The sequence below is a fragment of the Haemaphysalis longicornis genome, unplaced genomic scaffold (assembly GCF_048455015.1).
Source record: "Haemaphysalis longicornis isolate Haplotype H1 unplaced genomic scaffold, Haemaphysalis longicornis Haplotype H1 scaffold_3, whole genome shotgun sequence".
Taxonomy (NCBI): domain Eukaryota; kingdom Metazoa; phylum Arthropoda; class Arachnida; order Ixodida; family Ixodidae; genus Haemaphysalis; species Haemaphysalis longicornis.
The window spans coordinates 21,987,823-22,013,305 of record NW_027526335.1 but is presented as its reverse complement, the minus strand read 5'-3'; the positions used below and the strand labels follow the sequence as shown (position 1 = coordinate 22,013,305).

General features: G+C 45.8%; 2 protein-coding genes and 1 non-coding gene across 3 annotated transcripts; 1 reads left to right on the top strand and 2 right to left on the bottom strand.

Moving 5' to 3' along the window:
• Positions 1–727: 727 nt before the first annotated feature.
• LOC144174117 (protein N-lysine methyltransferase METTL21D-like) lies at positions 728–4,072 on the bottom strand. Its single transcript, XM_077702586.1, has 4 exons — positions 3,694–4,072; positions 3,200–3,383; positions 2,040–2,159; positions 728–886 (listed from the first exon to the last, which is right to left on the bottom strand). The coding sequence occupies exons 1-4, from the start codon at positions 3,924–3,926 to the stop codon at positions 779–781; spliced, it is 645 nt and encodes a 214-aa protein (XP_077558712.1). The 5' UTR covers positions 3,927–4,072; the 3' UTR covers positions 728–778.
• Positions 3,570–3,641, bottom strand: Trnad-guc (transfer RNA aspartic acid (anticodon GUC)). Its single transcript has one exon. It is a non-coding gene; the product is annotated as a tRNA-Asp (tRNA).
• Positions 4,073–4,147: 75 nt separating the features above from the next.
• Positions 4,148–24,772, top strand: Ostdelta (oligosaccharide transferase delta subunit). Its single transcript, XM_077702585.1, has 18 exons — positions 4,148–4,297; positions 6,908–7,107; positions 8,519–8,611; positions 8,816–8,924; positions 10,378–10,441; positions 11,072–11,186; positions 11,880–11,969; positions 12,298–12,405; positions 12,765–12,961; positions 13,052–13,169; positions 14,368–14,459; positions 17,266–17,470; positions 18,380–18,484; positions 20,605–20,688; positions 21,684–21,779; positions 22,835–22,910; positions 22,987–23,134; positions 24,407–24,772. The coding sequence occupies exons 1-17, from the start codon at positions 4,276–4,278 to the stop codon at positions 23,118–23,120; spliced, it is 1,908 nt and encodes a 635-aa protein (XP_077558711.1). The 5' UTR covers positions 4,148–4,275; the 3' UTR covers positions 23,121–23,134; positions 24,407–24,772.
• The last annotated feature ends 711 nt before the right edge of the window (positions 24,773–25,483 follow it).

The window sequence follows — 25,483 nt, the reverse complement described above, 5'->3', positions numbered from 1 at the left end:
ACCCTGTCCAAAAACAAATCAAAATAAAAACAAACTAAAAAACAAATTTATATGTTCATGCACCGAAAGCTGCTTAAAAAACCCGTAAATTTCTTATTCTGTCCCGTTAAAAATGATGAAAGAACCAGTACCGGATGAAAAATTAGCAGTGGCTTAGCTCGGCTATGCCAGGATATACGCATAGCGTGAGCTAAGGTTCAGCTGGTTATTCTTAGGTTTCCTGGTTGACTCGGATTAGCTGATTATAATGCTTAGTTCTGCTAAAACGATTTCCAATCCAATCCAGTCGCGGCGGCGGCGGCTATGGGCGGCGGGGGCTCTGGCGCGCCAGGTGTGTGCCGTGAGACGTCACTGCTACTCGCGCACGCGCAGCACGGTTCTCCAGGAGTCCAGTGAAACTGCTCAACCTCGGCCTGTGCAGTTCACGCTACAAAAATCCCGCGACTATACGCGGTTTTAAACGGACATCACCAGAATGATTCGACGTTTATTGTTTCATTATCTCCTCCGCTATGTCGCCCCGCCCAATGTGTTTAATCTTTTTGCTCCAAGGGTCTTATGTGTCTCAGAAGTACGCAGTCGTTACTGTGCGCTCGTGCAGATCATTCGTGTTCGTTCCGCCTCCGTAGGGGTACGTGCAATGTGGCACCTTGCAACCGGTTCGCAGTGCTTCACGACGACTCACACTTGCACGACAAACATCACAATCGCGACGCAGAACATTGCAGGTGTGAAATACGTGTTTATTAAATTTCTGCCAAGCTGCCCACTTTATTTTTTACCGCTCGATCGGCTTCATTTTCAGAATGTGAATGTCGTGGCTGGAGAAGTCTGGATGCTGATGATGCTGAGGCACTTCTTCGACCAGGAAATGTTCCCGGCAACCCTGAGCGGCGACAAAAAGGGTGGGGGTGGAAGGAGGGGGCAACAGTAGGCTTGATTTCTGACACAAGAAAACACCGCGGTCGCTCTACAAATATATCAGCGGGATTCCTGTTGAATAAATTCTCATCAGGTTCTTCCAATTGGCCATTTGCAAGCGGCTTACGATTAAAAAAACGTTTGGGCTGGTCTCCTTGTACTTGACATGAGCGATACCACACAACGAAGCCAACGTGGAAGATAAAAACACTTACTGACGGTACATATATCGTTTTATGCTGAGTGGGTCAAGTGGGCGATGGGTGAAGGTGATGGGGCGGGAGGAGCGTTTACGAGTCTCCAAAAGCCGGATGCGCGTTTCGCAGTAGCGGTAAAATACAAATTAGTTTAAACCGCCGAATGTGTGCACCAAATAGTGTGTATTGATGCAGTCTTGCCAGAAATTTCGATGCTGTTCTAAACTAACAGACATTCAGACTTCCGGTGCCGAACTTGCAATGTAGTGCTCCGCAGCAAAGCCGGAGCGCCCCGAAGGAAGCGGGAAGAATTCTCGTTTACAACAGTCGGCAAGGATATGAATAACAGCCGCAGCGGCATACATTAAAAAGAAGCCCAAACTTCTATCACGAGGATAAAATAGCAACTTCGCGACACGGCCCAGGTCTATTATTACTGAAACTTATTACTGAAGCCACCAAACAGGAATTTATCGAATGCCTCTTAGTTTGCGTTCACGTGAGCGCACTCGCTCTTGGCTAAGGCGTTGTGGGCACAACAAGGTCGCAGATTTGATTTCCGACGGCGCCTGTTCATACTTAGCCCTCCACTACCCTCATGGCCCAGGGACCAGGCGTCGCTCCGTCCCGCAAAACCTCGATTTGAATTTCCCGCATTTCTGCCTTCAGCCGACGGTCCTAATGTTGATTTTATGACAGTAGAAAAGAAGGCAACAATACTATACCAGCGATCATGACCGAAGTACCGTTGCAATAAGTGTTACATATGCACACAAGCATGCAAAAGTAACACGATATGTTGTGGCGCCAATAATGAAGAATGGCTAATGCAACTGTGCCAAGTAATCTGCCAGTGGTTACGGTAATAACCGTCCCGCTGCACCCTTATAGCAAGTTATAAACTTAGCAGCCGATACGTGCCTCCAGAAATCGTCGAAGTGCCATGGCGTTGGCTTCGCTCTCCCGATCTTCGTACGACAGGAGAACTTCGGTACTCGGACCGCACACAGCTACCATGGTCTTCAACAACGGCTCCACTGCCTGCAAGAGTAGCCATGCCCAACCTGTATGCCAGCACATATGAGCAGATAGACAACCTTTGAATTCATTTCAATTTACGGTCAATACGTGCGGACTGACCGTATGGGCGGGTGGAGAGAACTGGGCTACATAGTATATAAATATGGAGGGGCCAGGGCAACGGCCATTTTTAGCACGTTCTGTACACGGTGCGAATGTCGCCTGCGAATTCGCATGCTCGTCGCTTGTGCGGAAAAACGATCTTACGTTCACAGATGTTCGACTGTTCCAAACATTTGTCAATTTGCCACAGCAACGAGAACAAATCGCTTTGCCGCACGAGCGGCACCGCCGCTGCGGATTCGCAGGCGATATTCGCACCGTGTAGAACGGGCTGGAAAACTTGGCGGCAGAATGCGATAACATTATGGGCGAATATCCATCTACCCCGTGTCCAATGACCAGGTAATGTGACGTTCGTATCAAAGGTCGCGCACCGGTACCAGTAAAATTACGCCAAGTATGCACACTCACTAGCAAGCTGACTGAACGCCTATGCCAAAACGCGGATGCCATTAACTGGTGGCACCGCTTCTGATAACATGCTGGGAAGGTGCCGGACGTACATTTGTGTTGTCGTACTTGTGAGAGTTTCGCTTGAACTTTATAAGAAAGAGTTTTGGAGCAATCTTTTCAAAAATTGTATAAACTATTGAGCGGGAGTTGTCAGACAGGGCGTAAGCGTTATTTCCACAGTCTCATCTGAAATAACGAAATACTAATGCATTTAAAGCGAATGACATAGCTTTTAAACTCGAAGCAGGTCATGATGGCTCCTTATTGCAGAAATACGACCGGAGGTCCTGAATATAACTTTCAACGGCTTCCATTCTTCCTTTACCATCCACTCAGAATGGAAGGAGTGGAGGTCGCGATTTGCAGAAGGATATGTCACGAAAAGGATCAGAATAAAAACCTAATTGGCCACGTATTTTGTCCAAGCACACCGGAAACAATGCACCTGGCTTGTGGTTTGCGTGAAAGGAGCGAAACGTGGTTACCTTGTCGTAATATACACACTCGCTGATCAGGACGACATCAGGAAAGGCGAAGTCAGCATCCAACGGTGTGCCCCACTCCAGGGTCCGGACGCGTGCCTCGCCCTTCAAACGGTCGCGATTCTCGTCAATGTTTTTGTCTAACAAAGGCATGAATTGCGGGAGGTCGGTCACCACGACGTTGTTCCTGCGATGAAATAATTGACGACAATATGTAGAAAGTTGTTGAAGGAAAAAAAATGCGCCAAAACTTGCCTACTTTTTGTACTCCAAAGGAAGCTATCCAGGTTCCTTAAATTGATATCCCACAAAAACGTTTATTCCACAAGCCTAAGCAAATTACCTTCCTAAATGAAAAAAAAAAAAAACAACGCTCCCCGTCGGGGAATCGAACCCCGGTCTCCCGCGTGACAGGCGGGGATACTGACCACTATACTAACGAGGAACTGGTTTCTTCAGAGTTAACCCGCTTATAAAAACTCTATACAATCGCTCACCCGAAAGCCGCTGTGATGATGCCGACAATGCCCGTGCCTGCGCCCAGCTCTAAAACACTCTTCTTGGCGTCCCACTCGCCGGTGCAGTTCCTGTGGTCGATGTATTTACCTAAAACGAGGGCACCGTCCCACACGACGCATCCCACATCTCCTTCAGTCCACTGATGTATCGAAAGTTCGGCATCTATGGAATCCAAGTGCACGACGCGAACAAAAGTCTGATTAGAACTCATGATGCACCGGTTAAATGACACTAAAGAAAATAAATATTTCTAGGCGCGCTCTGTGCGAGAACGCGGAACCAGACTTCGCGCGGTTGCTAGCACACATACGCTTCGACAAGTGTTAAAACCGTAAACGTGTAGCTAATTGTACTCAGAGTTTTGTGTATCATTACCAGAATTTATAACGATTTTTTGAAAAAGTTGTGAGCGTTTGATGTTTCATGCGATAAGATGGGGAATGGCCCGCCACGGCTACGGCTCCGCGGTTAGGGCTGAAACAGCTGACGTGTAAAATACGTGTGCTGTTGCTGTATCAACATAAACCAACGCAAGGGGTCTCTTCGGTTTTCAGTCAACGATGAGGCGAGGCGAGTGGCAATGTAAGTTCGTTTCAAACCGCAATCTTGTTCATGTAAACATGCCTAGTAAGTTTTATAGCAATGGAGTGTAATCATGGGTAATAGAGGACGTGTACTGTAATAGTTACGAGCGTGTGCCGGTCGGCGATAAGGTGTTTTTACCGGTATTGACACGTGGCGTACGGAGGCGAGACCTCTGTTCACTCCGTGCGCACAAATTTCGGCATTGTTAGGAAATACACCCTTACCGTCGAAAATTTTTTTTACAGAAATCATTACAAGGGGTGCAACCAAATTGGATGTGTTGTATCTGCCTAGCTGTGATATGTCTTTAGCGGCGCATCTCCTTCCGTCGCATTTGTTCTACTACTCGACAAGGTTTTCAAGCTTTTTCTTATTCCAAATCAAAATAGCGCATACGACACGCCAATGTTATTTTTTTAACAGTACTTTAACACTTGACACTTTAAGTGCTTGCCAAGTTCCACAGTTGTTTACTATTCGAGAATTAAAGACCTGTTTACGGAGCCGGTTTCAAGCGAAGCCCCGCGTTCTTATTCGGTCGGCATAGGTTGCTGCCAATGTAGAGTTTAGTATTATTACTAAAACCGCAGTAACTTTTCGGCACCTTACGAACAGCGGGATTTAGCTTGTGTCCAAGTTTGAAAGCTTTGCCGACTATTAAAGAAATGTAATTTCCAATATTTATATCTGTGCAGTTCGAATGCGCTGAAATTCGCGGAAATAAGTTAGCTACAACTAAGCGAGTCCCTCTGCAGATATATTGAAGGCTATATTCACGTGTATATAAAAACAGAACAAAAAACGAAATTGGCTTCACTCCATGCTGTGAAGGGGGTTGGAAAGCAAAGCTTTAAACGACACCCACAACAATTGCCCATGCGACGTCCTTTGAATTCAAATATGTGGCTCTACGAAAATTAAAACCAGAGATTCCGCCAGCCGTTACCTGGAATTCGCGGAGTGTTGTTCCGAATGCAGCAGTGTCGGCAGAAAGAAAACGGAGAGGAGTGTCTTTGTAAGGGTGAGACAGCGGAACCTTAGCCATCCTGATGGTCTAGCTAGGGGCTACACCACCGCGCGACACAAGCGCAGACACCGAAACAGTTCGGCATGTGAGCTTAGTGATTCCAATTTATACCGATTTAAACTACTTAGTTTAGTAAGTTTGAGAATTGCGAGAAAGCTGAGGGAACTTTCATAATCACTGTTTATCAGTACCAGTTGCTCATTTCGCCTTTTGTAATGCCTCTTAAACCACAACCGAATTGGTATTCACCAGTCTCGAAAACGGAGTCCCATTCGTGGTAAGCAGTGCACAAAAGGTAGAGTTTCTCTAGCGGCCCGATGTCTGTATGTAGTCTCAACATTTTGTTTTCCCGCCCTGTAAACCAATCCTTATCTTTGCCATACGACCACTTAATTCCGTTAGGTCCGGGTTACCCAGGAGGTGCTATCGAACAAGTTAATCAAGCTGCGTGAAGGAAGCGCTCAATAGACGTGCAGCTGCGCCAAAACAGGCGCAAAGCAACCGTCTCTAAAGCAAACAACAAAGCCATCCCTCCGACGTGCCCGCCGGTGCAAGCAGGCACCTGCGCGCGGGGAACTCTGGGTAACCATGCGCCGCGTCATCTACACTGTACTCCATGAGTGAAAACCGCCCTCCCCCTCCGCAGATGTGTTGGGAGTTTCTTGTCACGCATACTACAAGGGAACTGTTGGCTGGTCGAGGTAGAAAGCTTTGCTTTAAAAAGGTACAAAGAAGCTCTTTACGTTCAATCGCCGTTGCACTAGCCATCTATTCGTTATCTTGCTGCGGCAAAGTCAATGCTGCAGTCTGTGTGTTATGAAAACAAATTGGCATACTTTAAAGGAGTACTGACACGAAATTTCAAAGCTTAGATAACTATGTAAAACGCTTCCTTTTTATCAGGAGATATCTCCCAGCAAGTTTCAACAGCAACCGTTCAGCGAAACATATTTAAAATCCATTTTAATCTTCGCCCGCACGAGAAAGGCCAGAGCGGGTCGACGTGACATCATCTGCTACGTGCCCCAAACTGTCGACGTCGGGGCTCCCGTGACGAAGCCGACGCGCTGGCTGTGGTTGGCGCGCGCTGCTGGGGCGTGTGTACACGTCATGGTTTTGCGACTGACGTCATGCTGCCCGGGCCTTTGGGGACGGCGAAAACCTCGGCCGGTCTGGGCGCGCGCGCGTGCGCTCGCTCGCACGCGCTTCCAGAGAGGCAGCGATACGGCAAGAATGGTGACGTCATGTTATACATGCTGTCATGGCGGCCGCTCGGTGTTTTTCAGTCGAAACCGAAACTGGCACGAATAAACGACGCCGTAAATGAATGTTTACGCTGCGCTCGACCGTCTAATCTGTCATTCTATGATTAGTGGGCTGGTAGGCACGCATAGCAGCGAAAAAAACGTAACATAAAAATTTCGTGTCAGTACTCCTTTAAGGGGCAGTGCTTAAGTTAAAGAAAAGAAACAGTGGCAATTTTACTTGCTTTTCAGCTATATGATTCGAGGAAACAGTCACAGTCGTGTGCAGTGTGAGTGAGTCCCGTGCAGCAGCAGCAACTGTGTTCTCGTTTGCAGCCTTAGCCAGGTTTCTGCTGGCAGTGGTGCTAGGGGCCCAGCTATGCAGTGCCCTGACTCTGTCCACGTACTTTGGGGCCGAGGACAAAGCTCGCCTGAAGAGCCTCTTCACATCGCCCAAGGCACTGGCCGACCTGCCATCGGCACACTATGCAGCCTACGGCTTGAGCCTCTTGGGTGAGAAGATTGCAAACCCACAGGTAGGTCACGTGTGATAATGCTGGAGACCTTATGCATGGCATCCTTGGCAATATGACGAGCAGCCAAACATATTCTTGGGGCTTTTTTCTAATTGGGAATAAAATGTGCACACGGTGCTGTTGCGTTCACGCATTTGGAAACCTAGCTCAGAGTTTTAGTTTTTCAGTTCAGTGTACACACAGTACTGCTTCAAGGCTGAGTGGTACGTAGTAAGGATATTTTTGAAGGTGGTGTATTCGCACATTTAGAAACCTAGGTCAGGTTTTAAATTTTTCACTTCAGCATACAAGCAGTAGTACAACTTTGAGGCTAAGCTGTTACGTGGTAATCATTATTTCGAAATTGTTAAAGGCTTTCGAAACACCCCCGGGGTGATAATCATGATCAGTTATGTTTGCAGATTTTGTTATTTTGAAGATCTAAGCACAAATTGAATGCAGGATTTTTTTGGCCTGTGGTATTTGCTAATGAGGGTTTCATCCCGAGTTTGTCTGGTGTTCATTCTGTGTGTCCAAGGGTGATCTGAAGCTTTTTCACCACTTCAAGCACAAAATACAACCATTGACAAGTCCCAACAATGCAGACACATCGAAATGTAGCCACACTTGGAATGGGCTTAAAAGTTGTGCGAAAACAAAATGTACAGGTTGTGCAGCAGGGGTGTAATGTGCAGATTAGTGTACTCTACAGCCCAACGAAAACGCTGATGAAGACCATCCAGCATGCAGCAGGCTGGATATCAACTTGCAGACAGCACTGTGTATACTAAAGATTGAAACTGTTGCCTTGTAACTGCCTGTTTCGACCCTATAAAGCCACTAGTTGTCTTGTAGCACCTTTCTCTCAAGCCATCGCCTGCCTTTGATCAGAGGCAGTTCCTCTTCAAAAGAACTGTGGTACGATTGTATTGACATCACCGCTGCTGTATTTTCATGTCCGTTGGTTTTTGTGCAACCTAAAACGTTCTCCACACAGCATGTATGTGCAGTTGGGTTGGAATGAATAGCGAACCAGTAAGAGCCCCATGCACTGCACATCAACATATAGGTCTGTGGGGGCATTGGTGATTCCTTATATTGCCTTCATCTGTGAGAGATTGTTTGTTTGAAGAGGTACTCCTAGCAGCATGCATTGCTGTGACATCTGCAGAACCGGTGCGCTGAGAATATTATACTGCAATGAGATTAATTGCTTGCTGGGCAGCATTAGGGCCTACAATGGACTCTTTGACACCACAGGAGAGCAGGTGTATGTGATCATTGAAATGGAGTGGGCAATTCGTGGCATTGTTGCATATGACGGCTCTCTGTTTGCGTGTCGAGCAAGTATTGCGATGGAAAAGATATGCCTTGAGCAGCTTTGCATAGTGGATTGCTGCAGGCAACTGTACCATCTCCCTTTGCATTTCAGGATTACTGCAAAGTCCTCAAAACTGTTGACCAAAAGAACTTGGAGTCTCTTTACCATGCGGCGTCTGGGAGCAAAGCGCTTGGAAACTGCCCCGTGAGTTGGCTATTGTGCTGCAGCTAAATTCTTATGGTTTTTGTTTTTTTAACTCGTGTCAGCTGCTTTTTTTTTTTTCTGGGAATAGGTGTGCACTGTATTGCATTCCATGCTTGCTTATACATGTCCGTTTCTTACCCTTTCCTTCTGTTGCTGATGTGCTTGGGATATTGAGTGGATTTTTTTTTTCCCCCAATTTTTTAGCTGGACATTCCGGAAGGCAAAGCCACATTGCAGGCCGCCCTTAAAGAAGATTCATCAGTTGTTCAGCTTTACCATGCTGTTATGGGACTCAAGGCTCTTGGAGTTGCAGGTTTGTGTTTTTTTGTTTCTTTATGAACTTGTTTTGGTAAGCCTATGCATACTGCCTACTCTTGATTTGGTTTACACAACTAAGAACCTGCTCATTTGCCTGAGATTTTAGCAAAAAGATAGGCAAGAAGAGAACAAAGGCGTGCATAAAAGAAGTAGGCAGGACAGTGGTGCGCTTTCTACCAAAGTTCTACAGACTAACCACAAGGAGGGATATCAGCGAGTGATGCGACAAGGTAACGTGATGAGTTACTAATGCCTGACATTTCGCTTGCTGATGCAGGGCAGTGATGCTTGCTAGCTACAAGCAAAAATGGCCGTGGGGTTTTGTGCTAAGTGTTCAGTGGGCTTTCTACTTGGAGTACGCAGTATAGTTGTAAAAAAAGTTGCCAATACAGCTCGTTATGACATTGTGTAACGAAGCTTAATTAAGGGGGGACACTGGTCTTAAAACAACTTATTTTATTTTCAAGTAAACTCTGTGAAACGTGTCAGTCTTGCTGCTTTTTTCCCACTGATTTCAAATATGCCAGTATTTTTTCAGTTGGTCAATTAGTTCCCAAGATAATTAGAGATAATTAGCCATTTTGCCCCCACAATTAACAAAACAGTGTTGGTCACAAAACTGTAATCTTTATATTTTCCAATACTATGAACCCTACTCAATGCAATAATGGAAGCAGTTTTTTGATGCACCGCTTGGAACGAATTTTACGGCTCATTAAACTTCGGTGGCACCAGTGGCAAGGAACCATTTTCGGTGCCCATTTCAAACACCGAAGTTTAATGAGCTGTAAAATTAGTTCCAAGCGGTGCATCAAAAAACTGTTTGCTATATTGCATTCAGCAGGGTTCATAGTAATGGAAAATATAAAGATTACAGTTTTGTGACCAACACTGTTTTGCTAATTGTGGGGGAAAAAATGGCTAATTACCTCTAATTATCTTGGAAACTAATTGACCAACTGAAAAAATACTGGCATATTTGAAATCAGTGGGAAAAAAGCAGCAAGACTGACAAGTTTCACAGAGTTCACATGAAAATTAAAAGAAGTTGTTTTAAGACCAGTGTCCCCCCTTAAAGGATCATTGGAAGCACTTCTGAGTGTGTGACTATCTCACATGCCCGCAGTTTCTTATGTAGTGTTTGAGTGCATGCACACGCATGCACTTCAAGAGAGAGCTTACAATCCTAGGGATTTTGTGTTATCTATACAAGTGGGCTTATGCTAATCTAGAAAAATCTTGTGCTAACCTGGAAAAGTATTTTGCAGGAAGTTGACATTTAATAGAAGTTCACATCTATAATACAGCCCTGACCTATGCTGGGCATTTAGATAGATGTGGAGACTATTGATCCCTTGTTGAAACACTTTCTTCCCATGTTGACCCATAATCTGGGCATGTTGCTGTTAACTTGCTTGTGCTTTTTAAATTCTACCTCTGCGTTTCAGTGGACTCTGCAAAGGTCAGCCAGCTGCTACTTGCTGCCCTTAAGAAAGATGACAACATGCTCAAGTAAGCAAGTTGCCTCCCTGTTGATCCCACAGTCGACGAAAATATGAAAATGCCGTGCAATGTGTGCTTCCCCTTATTCGCTGGCTGTTTTGGAACAGCTTTGGTCCCGACATACTGTGTCATCAATCGCATTCTTTGTTGGCATGAAGCGTCTGTGATTTTTGGATGACTACGGTAATTATACAGGTCCCATAATTCATGGCGATCCAAATAATTTTTATTGTGAGTAGGCAGTGCATGAGCATCATTTATATTCGAATGTTTCTCATACGGGCCCTCCACAAAGAGATGAAAAATGAGAAAAAGTGGTACATCTGCAGTGCCACTTATAGTAACAACAAAAAACACAATCTGCAGTTAACCCTCGGATCACACTAAAATGCCCGTAGACGTCCAATTTGGGGTGGGCCCCTTGTGCCTGGTCGTTATACCCAATGGCTAACTTAAGTTTCACTGCAGCGATAAAACATGTTGAGAGCTATAGATAACTGTGCTGTTTTGATTTCCATGAACAATTCCTGGCCGACCATATGTGCTGTTGACAGGAGTTGTGTTTGCAACCGTACATGTGCCTGTGTTGGTAGTACTACTTCACACCTTTCTTTTCTCTCATGCTGCGGTGGTGTGCAGCCTGGGCTATGCTTTCCACGTGGCGTCAGTCCTGGGTGGCAACCTGACCCCCTTCACCGACCGCATTGAAGACGCTATCGTGCAGGCGGATGAAGTTGGCGGCGATCTGCTTCAGGTGGGTCCCATGTTAACTCGCTGCACTGGCTTGCTGAATGGAACTGCGAGTTTACGAAACCCGATTTTGCGAATTGTTCAAATTAATGGGCACACTCGGATTCCCCCCTCGATTCCAATAAACATAGTGCTTTCAATGTTTTGCGGAGTTCCCATATTAGAACATAGTTCGCAGGGAGCAGTGATTTCGTTAAATCGTGGCTCAGCTGTATACCAGTGGCCTTGGAAAGACGAAATTTTGTGTTTATGCTATGCACATCTAAGACTACCTTTGCATACCGCTTTTTTTTTTTTCTGTACCACAGAGCATTGAGAACATTGTTACAAAGAGCAGGAGTATTGACCTGGGCCATTGTCTTGTGTCTTGAGGTCAGTGGTGCCTATATGGGTTCGACACATGTCATGTAGCCAGCAAGTGTTTCTTTATGCTTTGGAGAACACCATCTATCCCTTGTCTCTTTAAAAAGCTTACAAAATTGCAGATTGAAAAGTATCTTACATTTGGTACTTGGTTTTACAAGATCAGCAGGAATCGCAGAACTGCCTTGTGGAATTGGGGAAACTGAAAACCCGGCAATTTGGTACTGAACACAATTTTAGAGCTAAAAGGACTAATGGAGGGGAAGTTTCGGTGCACAAATCGCTGAATCTTATTTTCCACCACCTTATGCCATTCTCTCTCTCTTGTGCCCAGTTTGAAGGTGGCCTCAGCGTGACTGCTACCATCCTGAGTGGAGTGTACAGGCTTGCCGAAGCATCCAAGAAGGCACCCGCCGTCACCAAGGTGTGTGGGTGGCCTGCTTTCGTCTTCTGCTGCTACCCCTGCCTCATTTAAGGAGCCCATTTCGATTTGGTCGTCTCTTGTTGCTTACCTGAATAGGTTAGAATTGGCGCAGCCACTCTGCTATGCAAAATCGCATTACAGGTGCAGGTGGTCCATCCCACTGTTAATTGTCACTGATTGCTTTCTTTGGGGTGAATGTGACATCTGTAGTTTTCATCCTTTGTTTACGTGCGCGCATGCACAGATGATCACTGAAACAAAACGAAAAAAGAAGCGAAATGGTTGCGCCGCTTCTTGCCTAATGTGCCCCTTGTGCCACTTGTTTCAGGAGCAAGTGCTGAAGTTTGCCAACTACCTGCTGTCTCGCAAGAATGTGCAGCCGGTGAAGGGAGCCGCCCTCTTGTACGACGTGCTGAAGCTGCTCTCGACCAACTCGGTAATTGGGAACGGGGCCGACACTACCCAGCCTTTTTGTTCACACGCACACTCCGCATCCCCTACTGCAGTCACCCGTAACACAGTTCAGGTTTGCTGTAGCACACCCCGAAAGGTGTGGCTGGTGCAGGGCCCTTTATGAAATAACTGGTTTGGCTCTCCCAAACTGTGGGAGCCTTGTGTTGCAGCTGGACATCATTTTCTTTTGAAGCGACAGCCTAGGGTGTGTACTTGCTAGTGATACCCTCCCCCCCCCCACCCCCGTCTTTCTAATTAGGAATTGAAAACGTGTCCGGATTTTTGAATGATGTAGCTTGTTTGGTAGGCCTACATGCTGCTTGCGTGCTGCTGTGGTCGCAGTTCCACGTGCCGGTGGCAATGAGCGTGTCGGGCTCGAGTGCGCTGAGCAAGGCGGCCCCGACGGTGGTGGTGCAAGTGGCCGACGTGCTGGGCACCCCCCTGGGGCCCCTGAGCGTGCTGCTCAACAAGGCCACCCGGCTGCGGGACAACCAGACAGTGCTGGAGAGGAAGCCCTTCGCCCCTTCCAAGGAGGACTCGTGAGTGCCCCTGTCAAAATTCCTGCGGGGAATATATGGGTATGAGTCTGAAGCATGGCTACACAGGAGCCCCCTTCCTCTTGTGCTCAGGTCCCTGTACGTGTACAACTTCATCTCGAGTAAGCCGCGCCGAGGCTTCTACAAGCTTTCCCTCAACGCTGTCCCTGTCAAGGCCGACGCCCGCCTCGTGGGAAACGACAATGCTGAGGTGAGCAGGGGCCCCCGAAATGCTTCTCTGCGGTTGCAACAACTGGCCTGACAAAGTGTTACTTCAGGAATACTGCGTCAGGAGCGGCCTTTTCGCTATTTCCTCTGCCAAAAGAGAAAACTTGGTAGGGATACTTTAGCGTTTAACCAGTTGCGTGTGAACACTGTGGGCGTGGGCTCGCATACGTTCACTGTCATCCATAACATATAGCGCTTGCCAAAACATTTTCATATTGTTGATGAAAGTTGGGTTTGAAAGAAGTGTTTTAGAGTGTCTTGGTAGCCAGTGAAGACAATTCAGGAATCTGACAGGCTGTCGCATTCCACACGTTTGCTTAATCCGACACTGGTTGTGCAGCCGCGTCATTGTTCTGGGTCATGTCGATATAAAAGCCAGCACATTCGATCATTTTTCATGCTGGTAAACTATCGCAACTCCATATTTCTTTATAGAAGTTGTAGTGCCTGAATCTCTGCAAGGAAAAAAAAAACAATAATATGAGCGCACATTGCCTGCTAGTAAAATGTCAGTTCGGCATCTGTGTATTTTCCAGCAATATTAGGACTTCTTTGCCTGAAATCCACCTAATGAGCTCTGGAAATGTGTAAAATAGGGCCAGAAATCTAGGATCTGTAACCACATCATTTGTGCTATAGTGCACTTTCTCAGAAGAAAAGTTCCTGTTATGTATAATATATGCATGCATGCTTTCAAACTTCCGGCGGGCTAGTTTGGATATCTTTGCAATGAGAAAGCCTTCAGATCCATAATTTAGCAATTCCATTCCTGGTTTTGGAGCTAATGCACCATTGAAGCTGTTTATCTTCAAAGGTCTTCTGTCAGTGAATTCATGAGTGAGCACTGTCCGGAAATCTGCGCACCTTCATTTCCTAGCGGTGGGAAATTCGCAGAATACACCAGAAAAGTGGCTCTCGCCATACGCAAGGGGATGAAAAACTGAAATCTCAGCAGAAGAAGAAGAAGAAAAAAAAAAGGAATGCTTAGCTCGCATAATTAAGGCACCCTTAATAATGTACCTTGATTTTTTGGGGGTAAAAAAATGCGTTGATTGGGCATGTAAATTCAATATATAAACATGCATGTGCACGCACACACAGGCGTCTACTTCCTAGCTTTATACCTCTGCACACAATTCTTACACACGAGTGTGAAAGTTCCTTGAACCATTTCTTTCCAGATTGCTGTTAAAGTGCTGACTGACGTGGAGGTCATTGGACTCGAGCTGGGTACTGCCGACCGAGATCAGACAGCAGCTCCCAAGATGACCGAGTGAGTGGCCAGCTTTTCTCACTTGCCTTGCGTTTCGTCTGCCCTCCTGCTCTGGGGCTTTCCTGCTCCAGTGCGGGGAAATTTGAACAGTGCAGTGCATGACAGCTCATGTTGCATGCTTCATTTGACTGTGGCCTGCATAAACCCTTGACATGTCATGGTGGTTGGGCCATACTGCTCCTGAGCATCACTTAACCATTTCAGCCCTGCATTTATTTCTAGCAAAAAGCTCTTTTGTGTGTGCTTTCCTTATTATTTAGATCCCATAAGCTTACAAACGAAAAGCTGGTCTTGCAATGCCAGTAATTAACGATTTAGAGGCACAACATCTAATTAGGTCATTAGGCAATTAAAATATTATATTCCAACAAAAAAAAAATTTCTGCTTGTTTTCCTAAATTTTGAAAACCTCAGAGCTCACACACACAGGGTAAAGCTGCTATTGAAAGTATTTTTTTGAGTTACAGCCATGTAATCAACCTACAATTTGGTCCTTGGGGTCACCTCGACATCAGTTTAGACTTCACTGCAATGCCTTCCTCTCTCTAGCGTTCAGCTGTAGCTAAAAACGAACAATGGTGATATCTATCGAAGGAGGCATCCTTAAAGAACTATTTGCCAGAAAACTAGCTGATTTGGTTTTGTTCTCAAATTGCTAGAAGTATTTTGGTTAATGTTCTAAATATCAGACACCAAGGCCGAAAGGTTTAAAAGCTTTTACTCCCTGATTTTCTAGTGAAGATGTCGAGCACAAACACGGCTGTGCTTGCAAAACATGCTGTCAAAGCACCCACAGCGGTGTCAATACTAATCACGAGCATAAAATTACGGCTCATTTCTCTCTGCAGGTGTTGCTTCGTTTTGCTTTGCACATGTGAAGTGCTGCTGCAAATGACATTTGGTAATCCAGGAAGCGGTTCAGTTTATGGAACTTCCCTTGAACATTAGGCAGCCCGCTTGAATACTTACAGCTTACTCAAATTGCTATCGGATAAAACATGAAGGGATGTGTGACTTGTTGCCCGATTGGTGGTTCTGAGTTTCTGTCGGTGCTAGTTCACCGTGCTGGCAATGTTGCTGATGTAATTGACTGCTGACAAGTAGTATTGCCAGCAAGGCACGTTTCGAAGTGAGGTTTTCGAAGGGGGAGATTTGGTAAAGCTGTGTTTTATAACACCATGCGGAAAACACGGGATGTAACATGAAAAATCACAACAGGTTTTTAATGGGGAAGACATCGTATATAGTGAAATATCGTTAATAAATTCTTCACAGGAACTGGAAGATAATTAGACTTGTGTGAAATATTGCGTATCCAAAGAGGTTAAAAAAAGGAAGAAAACATTCATACTCCATCAAAAACTTTCTCCTCTCCTTGTCTCATTCTCTCCCTCTCCAACACACTGCTTTATCCTTTCCCTCCCCCTCTACTTCCCTTCCCCTGCACTGGGTTGTACACAGGTGAGCTCCCTGCCGAGCTCAAAAATATCTCCAGTGCACTTCTTTTCCTTTCCCTTCCCTCAAACCAAACCAAACTTTTATTTATCAATAGGGAAGTAGCTGGTCAATTTGTGCTGCACTTTCATTCTTTCAACGTGTAAAAGTAAATTCTTCTGAAATGTAAAAAAAAAGAAGCTGCCAGTATTTTTCGCTTTACCGGACACTGTTTTGTACGACGAGCCGTGTCGTGCCTTAAATCGGTGAAACTAGCCGCCGGATGCTTTGAAATCTTCAATGTCCCAGGAGAGCATAATGCTCTCAACTTTTTCACATAGGACTGGCCCGTTGATGTTCACTCCTGCCGCTTTAACTTTCTTAAACAATGTAAGCAGGATGTTTTTTATTTGCTCATGCTTCGCACCTCGCGTTTGCTTCACACCGGGGCCAAAAACTTGCGGCTTCTTTTTAAGTTCCTTTCTCCGACCGGCAATAGGGTTGAGTGCTAACACTGGCAAACCGAGCTCGCGTGCCAAGTCCACGCGCTTCCTCTTCGGGTTCTGTTCGAATTTGCGCACAATTTCCAGTTTTGCTTTTAAACTGAGTGCCTTGCGTTTCCTCGATATTTTCACAATCCTGGCAGCACCACTGCACACCGGAGGAGAACAAAAAATAGTCTCAGAACCGCAGAGCATGGTGAGAAGTCGGGAAGGGTAGTCGCACCTGCCGAGAGCATTGCGCACTTTCTTCCTTGATTATGATACGTTTTGTTAGATGGTGCAGTGCATCACCTGATGTATCGTCTTCACTGGACAAAGTGGCCGTGCCTGGCAGTGATGTTCTTGCCACAAAACCAGTGCTGCCGCGGCCAAAGCGTCTTTGCAACATGCAGATTGTGGCTCGTTAGAATGGCTAGTATGCTGAAGAATAAATGTAAGATTTCTAGAAATGTCGATCAAGATCCGCTTTCGCGGTCGTATTATCCAATTTTGGGCAAAAATGTTGTTGTATTAAATGCACGAAAATGAATTATTTCTATGAGATGTTGTCCAGAAATCAAAATAAGAACGTATTAGCCCGAAAATGTATTGCACAGAATCGTATCAACGAGATTCCACTGTACATGCTTGCCAACAAGCACACATGTCTATGATAATTAGTATTAACCGGCAAAAATGAAAGAATATCGCTAAATCACTGCAAACTTGATCTTGTGACGGGAGCATGTAGCCCTCTCTGTTGGCAGACACACCTGCCAGAATTCTTGAATCAGATATGCTTCCGCTGAGTGTTGCAGTCGGACTCTTGTGTCTGCAACAGAATTGCCGGCTGAACTCTTCCCTTCCCACGCCCCCCCTCCCATCATCAGGGTGGCGTTCCGCAGCAAGCTGGGCGAGACCATGGAGGCGGACCACCACCAGAAGCTGGTGATGAAGTTCTCGCTGAAGGACGTCTACAACGGGGACGTCATGTCGGCACACCAGGCCTTCGTGCACCTCTACCATGTGGAGACCAAGCGGGAGATCCTGTTCCTGGCTGAGCCCGATCCCAACGTCATTTACCGCTTTGACCTGGTAACCAAGGGCTGCTCTTTTCCTTTGTCCGTCGCGTGTTCCTTTGAGGGTCTTCCTTGAAGAGTGACTTGAGTCTGTCTGTCACAACACTGCCAGCTATCCTTGCTTTGTGATTTGGCAGGCCTTTGGGCAATAGCGAAGAATGGAAAAAAAAAAAATGTAGGAAGGATGTGTGCACTCAGTTTGCTAAATACCATACCATAGAGTGTAATGGATTTGGGGTATATCATGAATGTGGTAATCTCTCAGCAAATGGTGCAACGTTGTTTTGTGCTAAAGGTGTTCTTGGCAAGGCTAAGCTGCATGAACATACTTCCTGGGGCAAGTAAGGAAAAAAAAAGACACAATTGATGTGCTAGAAAGAAGGTGATGTTCTTGAAAGGATGTTCTTGGGCGTTCAAAACATTTGGGGAGCACAAAGATGGGGGCTCGAACCTTGCTCTGGTGGCCACTTTTGTGATTGAGGCAAAAACCGGAAATGTGTGTCAACATTTCAGGGCACGTTAATGATCCCCAGGTGGGGTAAATTATTCTGTAGTCTTCCACTGCTGTGTACCTCGTAGCCTGGTGTAGCTTTTATTTCACTGTAGCTTCAAGGTGTTAAAAAGTAAACGAAACACTGTTAACACGACAGCGTACTGACCCAGTGCGTATCGATTCATTCTGGCATGGTGAATCTGGTCAAATAATTTATTCGTCTACGTGGGGCCATTTGTTCAATTGATGAGTTCAGTCATCACCAAGGCATTCCTATCACCAAGCAGTCATTTGTGCTTGCACCTTGGAAACTCCCATTCAGTGGACTTCATTCTCATTCTCACTTACTCTCGTTGTTCTCACCTGATGCCCTTGCTCTCCTCTTAGGCTGCTTTCACTGTGTAACCCTTTGCTGTCGCTGGCTGCTTCCAGGACCTGTTCCAGAAGGCCAAGGACATGGGCTACCTCTCTGGAAAGTACGAGCTGTCGCTCATCATTGGTGACGCTGTGATAGCCAACCCTCTGAAGTGGAACCTGGTAAGTTGGCCACGGGCTGTGGGTCCCCACTTTGGAAACAGGTTGCCCAATGCATACGTGCCAACTCTTCCAAATTTTCCCTAAAATGTATGAATTTCGACCCATCTTATGATTTTACGAACCTTGCCTGAAATTTTACGGATTTTCCAAAAAAAGGAAAAATCTATTAAAACGACATTGTGGTACCTTGCACTGCTTGCACGAGAGGGCAGTACATACTCTTTTTATCACCATCAGCAGTTTTCTCGGGGTGGGCTACGCATCCATGTCCAGAACTCTCCTGTTTATACCACGTTGCTCGAGGGCCACTTAGGACTTCCGTGTTCGCGTCACTCTTTGTATGACTGCCCCGCTTCCGATGCCATACGACCGTGTTAGTTGCTTCGCAGTGTATTGGCAAGCTTGAAGCTGCCACAGTACCACCACGTGTCTTTGAAATCGTACACATCAAATAATTTGCTCCTCCGGACCAGTGGAGTTATTGCTCATTACTCTTCAAGACTGACGGTCTTCAGTTATGGTTATGAAAACGTTTTGATGTTTTGTCACAGAACTTTAATCCTTTAAACTTAAAAAAAAAAAAAAATAGCAGCCAGGCTTGCCTCTAAAGGTCTGCTGTGCACTTCTGAAGCTTAGTCTAACGCAAGCACATTGCCTTAGTTAGGCGAGTTCATTTAGCATTATACCTTAAAGGGACAGACAACTTATTTTTGTGGAGTGCATGTCCTCTAGCTCGTATGAAAGCCAACGTTTTATATACTGGAGTACTGCAAGGAATTTCTAAGTAAGCTGGACGAAAATAATTTAAATCTTGCACTAAAATTTCTGAAGTCTGAAAGGTGGCCACGTAGTGTTTAAACGTGACACTACCGTACATGTCCCAACAATATCATCGATTTCAACGCGTTATTTAAAAACTTCATGATGGAATAAGAAAGGTTGCACATTATTCTTGTTTTAGCCGGGGGCAAGTTTTTAGACCTCTTTTGATCTCGCGTGCAGTTAATTAAAGGAATGTTGCCGCACGGCTCACTGCTGTGGTTGCCAGCAATCCTTTTGGCAGGACACATGTGGCTGGTAGACCTAAAAATTCCGATTTGAAAACTTCTAGGACACTACTGTATTAGCAAAAACGTTTCGGGTTAAGGTGGTTTAAGTGGTACACTGTCATTCATGATACAGAAAATATACTAGGCAAAAACCAGTCGTCTGTCATTTTAAACTTTGGTGCAGTGTGCAGGATACAAATTAATTGCCAGAGCTGCATTACTTGGTGGCTAGGGACACCTAAGTGTGTTCCTTGTCCATTAAAGGGTGGCCAGTGGAGCAGCAGAAAGAAAACCGCATGTGTGAACCAGGGAGTGGAGCCCCGAAGTATCCTGCAGTTTGTCCGGTGTGCGAGAGATTGTCGCTACCTTTGCTCCTGTAACCCACGTATTGAGAAGCCCGGTAGCTTTTCGTGAGCAACCCTGAAGCCATTCCGACTGGGAACCAGCAAACCTACCGCCTGAGAGCACTCAAAAATGATTCCAGGCCGCTGTGGGTCGTTGCCACAGTGCATCTCTACACATTAGGTCATTTTACTCTTAAGCACGAACCTGTGTTAATAGTACTTTGGTTTGGTGCTGCCAAAGGAAACATTGAGTAAACCTAATAGTTTACCTGTTCCTCTTGCATAACATTAAGGGTGTACGACTGTTGCGATAAAGTTGCAGTTAATGCTTGCCCACGCTTCTGAACGTCAGGACAGCTCAAGTGCGAGCCAGAAATATGCAATACCAGGCACAGCTTTGTAGTATCCTGTCTGAGGCCAGCACAGTGTGTCTCAAGGATTCCACATGCCCGTTGTGAGACCTCAGACCATACTGGAACTTCTTCAAACAAGATTTAAAACATAACACTGGCTTTACTGTATGTTGAATCTTGTACTTGCTGTTTGGGGCTATTGTTTCTTCTTGTGCAGCCATACAAAGGCGAGTTTCAGTTTGCTCAAGGTTGAAAATTTGTGCCAGTTGGTGGGGAGCGGAATAAGGCGTAATTACTAGTGCTAAAAGATGGTGTTGCAATGAAGAAGTGCTTTATGTCAACCTCTCCATTTTCTCTTTCGGTGCATTTCACAGGCGTCCCTCCAGCTGAGTTTCCCACCAAACCCAACTCCTCCAAAGCCCACCGTCGATGTACACGCTCCAAAGCCAGAAATCAAGGTAGGCAATCTTTGCTGGATTTACTGCCCCCCTTTTTTTTTTCTTCATCTTCTTTCTGGACCAGGCTTGTCTTCGGCCATTTGCTTGTGCACTTTGGCAGCCGTGTGCATAGCGTGCGGTATCTTGGGGGACCTCTCGACTAGTTATGCTGTAGCAAGAACTCTACTAAACCTTGATTGATTTTGATTTATTGTAGGGTTTAACGCGCCGACGCAACGCAGGCGATGAGGCGCGCCGTAGTGGAGGGCTCCAGATTAATTTTGACCACCTGGGGATCTTCATCGTGCGCCGAAACCTCGTACACACGGGCGTTTTTGCTTTTCGCCTCCATCAGAAAAGCGGCCGCCGCGGCCGGGAATCGAACCCGCGACCTTGTGCTCAGCAGCGCAACTCTACTAAACCTTACAAACCACGTAACAGTGTCTCAAAACTTGCACGCAGTATTTATGCACTGTAAAGGACTTCAATGCTTTGATAGTGAAACAAAACTTCCTTGTCTGAGAGGTAGAGGTAATAAACCAACAAAATGATGAAACTTCAGCTTACGAGGGGGCAGAGCACTTCGTTACGGCTCAGACGCTGATGTCACGGCCGCAAGGACAAAACACTCCTGATGACCACCGCCAACCGTGCATCTCCAAGCAGAGTGGGAGAGGGAGAGAAAACATCATTTGCAAAACCGCCGACTGCGGAATGTTTCCTGCACCAATCTATGGGTGCAGCCCTCCACAAAAACCGTGCACATGTCTTTTAACTGGGCTATGTGAAAAGAGGGGTTTCCCTGTGAGGGAGGGTGTTGGCGGGTGTCCAGTCCTCCAAACCAGCGGAACGTTTTTTTAATCTGCATGTGTTGTAGACTCTGTTGGTGGGTGGCATCGGTAGATGGACTAAAGAAGCCAGCAATCTTCTTTCGTGCCCCCCATCGTTGTCATTTGCATTTTGCACTCCCTCGGTGCCGCGGCAGGGTGATAACCCGAGTGCGTGGTGTGTTTCAGCATCTGTTCAGGGAGCAGGAGAAGCGTCCGCCAGCGTTCCTGTCCAACGCCTTCTGCGGCCTGGTCCTGGCTCCCCTGCTGCTGCTGATTGTGCTGGTACGTATAATACGTGCCCTCCCTTCCCTCTTGCAGAAGTTCTGTACCTACAGGGTCCACGAAAGGCATCTTTGACCCTGCATGTTTGTCTCACATCCGTGCTGTGAAATTGAAGGGAGCCATTGTGTAAGGCTAGAAAACTGGTAAGGCACTCCTTTGCGATTTGAGGTGTGCAATCTGAGATTTTAGTGCCGCGGTCATCTTAGTTTGGCATAAATTTGGCAACAAATTTGGCAGCAGTCTTTGGCTACTGAAATCTGAAATTGCAAACTGATTTTACCGTCCTTGAAAAGCAGGGTAGCTTTCAGAAAGCAGAAATGGTTTATTTGTGCAAAATGTGCATAATGTATGCAAGGTATACAGAGAAAGGTCCCATAGTCAGTGACTGTAAGGGGACGTCTTGCATTGTGCTTTCCCCTGCTTCACGCTTGTACCTGTGTCCAAAAGTTGCTTAATAAACAATGATCAGTTCGGAATCGTGGGTGTATGACAACCTTTCTGCTTGGTGCCTGGAGATACGGGGGGCATAATCTTAGTACAGAATTTTGCGTGCCGTAAAACCTTACTTCCGGCGCCTTGTGTTCGAGTGCTACCGGAGTGTTTACATCTGCAAGTGCAGTTGGAAATGGCAGCAGGCATTTTGAGCCTTACAGCAGGACATTTCTGCTTGTTCCTACAGTTGAAATCGCTGCTCGCCCTCCACATTCGTGAGAGCTTGCTGCTTCCAGATATTGAGCAACACATCCCAGTAAACATCATCTCAGCAGCTTGCTCATCTTTTTATTGTAGATTGTGGCTGACACCTTGCTCCAGGCACAACGTTTGCGCGTACATATGACGCAACATCACATCTCGCGCTGTCTAATGCGAGGGGTTGAGTGAAGAGCATAATCGCCATCCACAAGATGGACGGTGGCAAGTCATCCCACCTCCCGCATTGGTGGCGATCTGCTTCCCATGGGGCTGTGAGCTTAGAGGAGAGATCTCCTTGCAAGGGACGGTGTCTTGGATGTGCACCCATCAGTGTTCCTGATCCCGGTTCTTTCTCCTTCCAGTGGGCACGCATCGGAGTGAACCTGTCCAACTTCCCCTTCAGTTTAAGCACCATCATGTTCCACCTGGGCATGGCAGGTGAGTTTGTGTGAGGGGTGGTGCACTCTTTGGTGCCCGTGGAAGGAGGGCTGACTGGGGCCCCTTTCATGCGCAGCCATCTTTGGCCTGTTCTACTGCTTCTGGCTGCGGCTGACCATGTTCACCACTCTCAAGTACCTGGCTGGCCTGGGTGCGGTCACCTTCATCTCCGGCCACGGCATGCTCACGCGGCTCACGCAGAAGAAGTGAAGCGAGGTTGCCAGGTGAGCTCCACAAGTCTGGCCATACTCGTATGGCCTACTGAATAAACGCTGGAACACTGCATTGCGTTGGGCTCTAGAGTGACCAGTGAGTCCACAAGTGTACCATAGCTGCAATGCTATAATCGTATCATATACTAGGCTGGGAAACACTGAAATTTTGAATAAAGAAACTGCATGAAACAGGGACTTGCAAAACCAAAGTTATAATTTTGTGATTTTTTCGCGCTACCTAGCTTGTAAGCTTTCCAATGCAGTGAAAATTATGCAGACATCTCAGGCTATTGTGCCCTACAGCTGACTCTTTGGACAAAAAAAAATGTTTTTGAGAAAACAAGACCAGAAGCTGAGAAACTCTGGTGAAAATAGTCACTTAGAGGCCATGAGAGGGCAGTACTTTAGATGCAGGTGTAATATTTTGCAGGTGCACTCTTTGGACTTCTTGGCTGGAAATAAAATCAATGCAAAAAATTTATTTCCGAGTAAACTTCTTCAAAACCAAAATATTTAACCCAAAAGTTATCTTTGCCATGTTATATATGTATGCATGCGGAAGCAATATGAAGGAGCAGTAGCTCAGCCATTGCACCTTCATACAGCGATCCTCACAACTTTTTTGACTGCACTTTTCTTTTAAACCAAAGAAACACATTTTAGTGAAATTTAAAGCAAAGCGATGATTATTGCCTGTAGTTGTCAGGCAATCTATTTAATCATGTTTACTGCCTGTGGTTTATGTTCTGTTAAAACAGGCATTGTAGAAGTTCCGAGATATGTTTTTTACTATAAAAGGTCTCAATCTTGATTTCGCCTCGTGAAACATGTTGAACAAGCTTTGCCAATTTCCTGAAGCCACAAAACATAGCAAGGAGGAATTTATAGGTGCGATAACTGTTTTTGCACTTTTGGAATTATCTTGTTCATAAACAACTGCTGTTGCCATGAACGGTATACCTATATGTGGTTGTCGTCCCTGTAAGAACAAAGCACTCGTGCATTTGATTGCCTTCTATGGGAAATACCCCCATGTCATTTGTAAGCTGGTTCTTTGCCTTGGGATTGGATTGGATTGGATTGCATTGCGTGTTGCCCCGATGTAGCCTCTGTGTATTTGTGACAGAGTGGGCACACTTGCCAAAAAAGTACTTCGCACAAACCTCTTTGTGAAACTGCAGCAGCAGTAATGCACGTGTCAGACTTGTGCAGTTGGCTTGTTGAAATTCCTTCGAAGCCAGTCGATGCAACCTTGATTTTTATTTTGTTTGTTCTCCGCAGGTCATCTGTGCAAGACGTCATCAGCGAGATGGGACAAGCAATGCCTCATTCCATTATTTTGTTTATTTTATTTTTTGCAACATAATTTTTTGCTCTTCACTGGCAGGCGGGACTGTTGAGATGCGTGTTGTGCGTGCAAGAACATTTTCATTCCATGGGTCTTTTTCATGAATGTATGGCGTTGCTACTTTTTTGTTTTGTATAGTATGCAACTGGGACATTTAAAAAGTTCGCGAGCAGTTGCGTTTTCCTTTTTTCCTGTTTTGAATGTGTTAGGAACTCCTTCGGTAATAAAGCTGTTTTCTTTTTGTATGAATTGCACTTGTTGCAGTGGTGAAGTCCTGTAATAAAATTTTTTGAAAGGTATGCTTTGTCTGTTTCTTGCGTTGTCTGCTTGGTGCCTGTAAATCGCAAGGCACCTGTTTCAAGCTGGACCATGGTAATCTTGTAAGTACCAGAATGCTGAAAACGGCAAGCACTTGCAGGTCTGTTTGCAGCTTTGTTAAATGTGAATACCACCCAGGGACTTCACTAAACCAAACAGGCTACTTTCGACTTGAATCATCTGAGAACTTCCCAGGTTAGTGCTATTGAGGAATTCCGTCTGATCAGTTGCAGACGAGTGGTGGAGCAAATATAGTTATTTTTAACGAAATTAAATCAACAGCCCAACCTACTTGGGGTGGAACGCGTCAGAATCGGGTGTACTGCTGAAATCGCTGCTAAATTTAAGAATCGTGCAATTGGCAGGGTAGTTCAAAAACTAATCACGTCCTCGCAGGGTATTTGAAGTTTCAGGGCTTGCGAGAAAACTTGTAGGCTCTCTTTATGACGAAAGGTTAGCCATGTAATCGCTGCTTACTGGCCTGGTCAGTGCAGGCGAAACTACTTACACACAAGAAAAGGGAGCAGAAAAAATTAAAAAAACTAAAGTGGACGCCGTCTGGGATTAGAGGTGCAATTGTGGGCAAATGCACAACACTGAGCACAAATTAGCACGCTGTTTACGCTTAAATGTGATGAAAAGCAGCACGTCGCAGTAAGAAGTCCCAGCAGACGAAAAACGGAGATCCATGA